The sequence below is a fragment of the Rhincodon typus genome, chromosome 9, assembly GCF_021869965.1.
Source record: "Rhincodon typus isolate 14 chromosome 9, sRhiTyp1.1, whole genome shotgun sequence".
Classification (NCBI taxonomy): Eukaryota; Metazoa; Chordata; class Chondrichthyes; order Orectolobiformes; family Rhincodontidae; genus Rhincodon; species Rhincodon typus.
The window spans coordinates 32,609,034-32,615,426 of NC_063340.1; the positions used below are offsets into that span (position 1 = coordinate 32,609,034).

Consider the following 6,393-nt stretch of genomic DNA (forward strand, 5'->3'; position numbering starts at 1 on the left):
CAAAACACTCCTTTAAAGCATCTCAGGATGTTTTATCACACTAATCATGTGATACAAGTTGATAATGATGTAATGTTATTTTCTAATATCAAGATTATCTGACATGCAGACTCAGTACTGTTTGTATCATAAGATCTAGTTTCAATAACACATAATACCTGTCAAAAGCAGGGGCATTAGCTTCAATACCTCGGGTCAGCCGTAACTGGTGAGAGCCAACCTGACAAATGGAAATAAAATACAGAGATCTTTCACAAATCTACATTTATGAAAAAGCATAGTCCTTTATTTCCCTCTAACGTTCTCTTTTCCTCCGTGCTGCACCTTGTGCAGTTTGTATACCAGAATATGGAGATAAGGGTAATGTAATGAGATTGTCTAGTTAGGGACCACATCTTTTACAGTCTCAGCCCCATTGTTGACTAAGCCCCAGTCATGGCCACACCAATGAGCGCCAGTCCCATCTTCTCCACACGCTGAGGACATGCAGTCATGTCTGTCCCCAAGCTGATTATATGCTGCTACCTGTGTTAGATAGCACCCTGTCCTGCAAAAGAGCAGAGTGTTTCACTGAGTACTTTTCACTGTGTTTGGGTGCTATGCCAGTCATTGTTCAATCAGTGGCATGATGTGCAAGCTGAGAGATGTTGATGTCAAGCTTGTGGCAATGCTAAGTATGCAAGTAGGAGATGAGTTGTTGCTAACGTACACCAAGCTTGATAAAGAATGTTGGTGGTTGAGTTAGTGGGGTGGGGGGTGGGGGTGGGTGGGGGTGGTGTTGGAATGAGCAAGGGGTGATGGCGTGTGGGAGTGATGGCAAATACAGCAACATGTGCAATTAGTACTTCATCCGTACGGATGTAGCATTTGACGTTGTATTCACTGACCTGGTTTGCTCAGGTGAAGTGAATAAACTTCTTCTTGCACTGCAATAAGGGCCTTTGGGATTAGACTGCTGGCAATGACCGCTACATCTACTTGTTTTCATTGCCTTCACAGTTGTTCAGTTCCAAGAAGGACTAAGTGGCTGGAGCATTAAATAGCAGCAGCTTTATTAAGGAGATGTTTATTCTACAGACAGTGAGATTATAGTAAACTGCTTTCTGCCTGAAATGTCTGAGGTCATTAGTACATCACAAGACCAGACTTAAAGGTCAGTCCACCATATTACACAAATACACAATATCCCTCCCATTTTATATCAGAGGTCCTGTCATGAAAACATCCATGACCTTTAGAATCATTTGTAGAAAAGTAAGTAGATAAGACACTCCAGAAAACATCAACTCCTGTGTGGCTGTTGATGCACCTCAGGCATATTGATTTTTCTCATTGGCCTTAAAGTGCACCAGGAACATCATCTGTCGTTATCATTTCACGAGATGATTAAACGCTTGGAGGATCATGCAATGTTGCATTCTCCACAAAAGGTACTGTCTTTCTCAGATGCTCCAGTTATTGTTTGGTCCTCAGGCACACCCAGATCTCTATTTGATACAATTGGTGTGTATTTTCAAATAATGCCGTCCTAGGCACATTCATTCAGGTTGCCAAGAGTTGATCTGCATGTCCTCTCCATACTACATCGTTTCTCTTCTGTACGGTATAGGAAATCAGTCCAGTCTGTGCTACAATGAAGGCTGGTACCCAATTCCTGCCAGTGATATAATTCCTCAGCAACACTTCTTGACCCTTCTGGAAACTCAGCGCTTGGCTTCGTTGTCTCATTGATTCTGTTGTCTCCGTTAACTTAACTTGTGATGGGTGGGTTCAACAATTGACGTTTTACCATGAACAATGCCAGAGAACTTGGTGTCATCAAGTGGGCTGTATTCTGGTATTTTAATAAAAATTGGATAGTAATCCTTGTTCTCAGGTTACTGTAAAGGAACGTTTCATTGTCTCCACAAATCTTTCTGCAAAGCCACGTGGTTGGGAGATAAGGAGCCGATCAGATATGTTGAATTCCACTCTGCTTCAGATGGTCTGTAAACTCTTGCAATACAAGCTGTGGATCATTATCACTAAAAAGTTGCTCTGGATAACCAAAGCTTGCCACGATCTCTCCCAGCCTTTCAACGGTTTTCTACAAAGATGTTGTCCTCATGATGGTAACTTCAGACCATTTAGTATTTGCATCAACAGCAATGAAAAATATTCATCCTTCAAAAAGTCTAGCGTAGTCAACATGGGTTTTTTGCTACGTCCTTTCTGGCCATTCTCATGGATGTAATGATGTTAATAGTGGGAGGTGACAGCCTAGTGCTATTGTCGCTGGAATGTTAATCCAGAAACCCAGATAATGTTCTGGGGACCCAGGTTTGAATCCCGCTATGGTAGATGGTAGAATTTGAATTCACTAAATACTCGGAATTAAGAGTCTAATGATGACCATGAATTCATTGTCATTTGTTGGGAAAACTCATCTGGTTTACTAATGTCCTTTAGGGAAGGAAACTGCCAGCCTTACCTGGTCTGGCCTACAAGAGACCCCAGACCCGTAGTAATGTGGTTGACTCATAAATTCCCTCTGGGCAAATAGGGATAGGCAATAAATGCTGCCTAGAAAGCGATGCCTTCATCCCATGAATGGATTAAGGAAGAAACAAAAAGAAAGACGTGGGGGGGGGGTTAAGTTGAGAACACAAGCTCCACATATTCTTGCCTTCTTCTCAATTTCAGAGTTGAGATTTACCCACCAGAATATCTTTTGGCTATCATCCCTGCCATCAATAATACAGCCTAAATATTCAATGGAAGATTTTTTTTTTTTTTTAAATTCATGTGTCTTTCCTCATCTTAAGCCATAACCTTCAAGTCTCTGCAGAGTAGCATCTAAACTGTGGAGACGCTCTTTTTCATTTCTCCTCATGACTAAAATACCATCTAGGTAATACTGAACTCTATCCAATCTACTTTAAATCTGATCCATGGTATTTTGTGATAGTGCAGGTGCAGTGTGATTCCAAATGGAATTGTATTTGAATAGTCCTGTGTTAAAAGGAGTCAGTTAGCTCAGATGTCGGGACAGCTGGTTTGCAATGCAATGCAATACCAACAGTGTTGGTTTGCTTCCCACATTGGCTGGCGTTACCTTGGATTGTCCTCAACCTCTCCCCTCACCGGAGGCGTACTGAACCTCAGGTTAAACTGCCACCAGTTTTCTCTCTCTCATAAAAGTACAGGGACTATGGCAACTTGAATTTGTTTTTTGCTTGATACAATCATGTATATCAGTGATTCAGCATCTATATTCAACTGGAGACGTGTTCATCGAAGATCAATTTTATTGAAAAGCTGACCTCCAGCTAATCCACCGAATAGGGTCATCAGGTAAAGGCAAAGGACGGTACTCTACACACAGTACCAGGTCTTTAGTGACCTCAACGAAAAAAACTGAAAGCATACATTATTATCTCATAACGACATGATTAACTTTAACAATGGCATTAGAGAAAACAAATGATAAAGTTTCTACTTAAAGCTGCATGCCTCTCAAAATATCAGCTAGGCAAAAATGAGCAAGCCAAGATGAGATCAGTTTGTTCAGTCTGAAGTATAGCATAGCCACTTCTTCAGGATTTATCACGTAGTTAGTCGTTGAACTGAATCTTCTTTTTTGGCTTCTACTCATCTATCTTTCTTTACAATATTCTAAAACTTCATTATAAAAGATAGATTTTTTAGGCACAAGGGTGATTTGTTAGATTTTATATAAAATGCAAGAGTCATATATCATACCATTTGCCCCTATTTGTGACTTTCAATCATCTATCTCATTGTGAATGCTATGCCCATTCAGGTTGGGTGGCCCTTCCTTTGTCTTTTTGATTGCATTCTGCCTTTGAAGCATTTTCTTTGCGTCTTGAATGTGACTTTAAAAAACATTTGATGTACATCATGAGGCCAGAAAGCAACAAAAAAAGACAAAACAAAATTTTATATTTAAAAAAGATTTTTTAAAATATTTGTAAATTCTCACTAAAAAATTCAAAACCTCAAACTTGTAATAGTTAATTTTCAGTGCCTGAGATGATGTTGATGGATCACCAACATCTATACTGCAGTTAATAGAGTATTCATACTTTTATTGACAAAACGTGCATTTAGATGAAGGGTTTAATGAGAAACTAATAAGCAGATTCCCTAAAGCAAAAAAGGGAATCGCAGTCTTGTAAGACTAACAACAACGTGGAGCAATATTAACAGTTAATGATGTGTCAGGTCCTCATCTGAAGTTGCAACACTATTTAACCATAAATAGCTACAACACTAATATAGACTTTTTAACTATTTCTGGCACGAAACTCTTGCATTTTATATAAAATCTAACAAATCACCCTTGTGCCTTCCCTTATTGCCTATCTTCTGTGGTCATTTGCCTCTCCTGTCACTTCTGAGTTATTTTCCCAAATGTTACAGCTTAAACTTTATTCATTATTCATTAACAGGATGAGAATGTCACTGGCTAGGCAGCATTTATTGTCCATCCCTAATTGCCCAGACAGCAGTTCAGAGTCAAACACATTGCTGTGGGTCTGGAATCAAATGTAGGGCAGACCAGGTAAGGATGGCAATTTCCTTCCCTAAAGGACATTGGTGAACCAGATGGGTTTTCCCCCGACAATCGACAATGGTTTCATAGTCATCATTAGATTCTTAATTCCAGATATTTTATTGAATTCAAATTCCACCATCTGCCATGACGGGATTTGAACCCGGGTCCCCAGAATGTTATCTGGGCCTCTGGATTAACAGTCCAGCAATAATACCACTAGGCCATTACCTCCCCCTTACACAGTGGAGATTTTCCAAACTATTAATATAGATAATGCAGAAGGCCTTGGAGGACAGCCATGAAGACCTTGGGTTTTGTAAGGCACATTTCCAGATTATATCATCTCTACGTAGGCTATAGCTGTTGGGGCTAGTTGTTTCACACACACCAGCAACACTACTGCTGGGGTAGCAGCAGGTTTTGGCCCTCCTGTGGAGGAGTGGACAGCAGCTCTTCCTCCAAGGTAGTCAATTCTAGCTGCACATCTTCATCACCCTTAGTGCATGATTGGAAAACTGAGCACAAAATTCTGGCAACATCCTGAAAAACTCCTTTGATCACTGGTACCCACAATCAAGACTAAAAACTTTCATGGCAGCATTTTCTGCTTTGTCAGAAGCTTCTGAGATGCTCCATCATGGTGAATTCTACAGTTGATCAAGTTAGTCACTCATTCTACCTTGGAAAAAAAAGAGTCCTGTGGTGCAGTGAAAGTGTCCCTACTTCTGGGCCCAGAAGATCTGGGTTTGATCCCACCTACTCTGGAATGTCTTCAGATGTCTAAGCAGGTTGATTGAAGTAGTTACGGGGGGCGGGGGGGAAACTAAAAAGAAGAAAATAGACTGGCTCTGCATTGAGAGGTCCACCACGCTGTGTCACCTCAGCAGCCTGCATAGTACCCCAAGCAGTTTCCAAATACAGCCATCAGCATTCTTCTGAAGCCTGCCATTTCAACATGTGCATCAAAGTTCTTAGCAGCAGAATGATGCATAACCATGGCTGATCCAATACTTCTCACTTTTCTGCCTAATCCACATAACCCTAGATTCCCTGACTGAGCAAGAATCTACTTATCTCTGCCTTAAATATCCAAAAGGACTCTGCCTACATAGTTCTCTGTTAGAAGGAGTTCCAAAGACTCAATCTTTGAACACAGAACACAGAACACAACAGCGCAGTACAGGCCCTTCGGCCCTCGATGTTGCGCCGACCTGTGAAACCAATCTGAAGCCCATCTAACCTAAACTATTCCATTATCATCCATATGTTTATCCAATGACCATTTAAATGCCCTTAAAGTGGGCCAGTCTACTATTTTTGCAGGCAGGGCATTCCACGCCCTTACTACTCTCTGAGTAAAGAACCTACCTCTGACATCTGTCCTATATCTATCACCCCTCAATTTAAAGCTATGTCCCCTCGTACTAGCCATCACCGTCCGAGGAAAAAGGCTCCCACTGTCCACCCTATCTAATCCTCTGATCATCTTGTATGTCTCTATCAAGTCACCTCTTAACCTTCTCTCTAACGAAAACAGCCTAAAGACCCTCAGCCTTTCCTCATAAGGCCTTCCCTCCATACCAGGCAACATCCTGGTAAATCTCCTCTGCACCCTTTCCAATGCTTCCACATCCTTCCTATAATGCGGTGACCAGAACTGTATGCAATACTCCAAGTGCGGCTGCACCAGAGTTTTGTATAGCTGCAACGTGACCTCATGGCTCCGAAACTCAATCCCTCTACCAATAAAACCTAACATACTGTACGCCTTCTTAACAACGCTATCAACCTGGGTGGCAACTTTCAGTGATCTATGCACATGGACACCGAGATCT

The 6,393-nt window shown here is 41.3% G+C and overlaps 1 protein-coding gene across 6 annotated transcripts in view; it reads right to left on the reverse strand.

The window, feature by feature from the left end:
• Nucleotides 1-6,393, reverse strand: part of LOC109927188 (synaptojanin-2-like) — a 182,334-nt gene that overhangs the window by 123,644 nt on the left and 52,297 nt on the right. For all 6 annotated transcript variants that reach the window (XM_048601190.1, XM_048601187.1, XM_048601189.1 and 3 more), the window contains one exon: nucleotides 159-220. In XM_048601190.1, coding sequence (XP_048457147.1) covers nucleotides 159-220 — 62 coding nt within the window. The remainder of the gene's footprint in view (nucleotides 1-158; nucleotides 221-6,393) is intronic.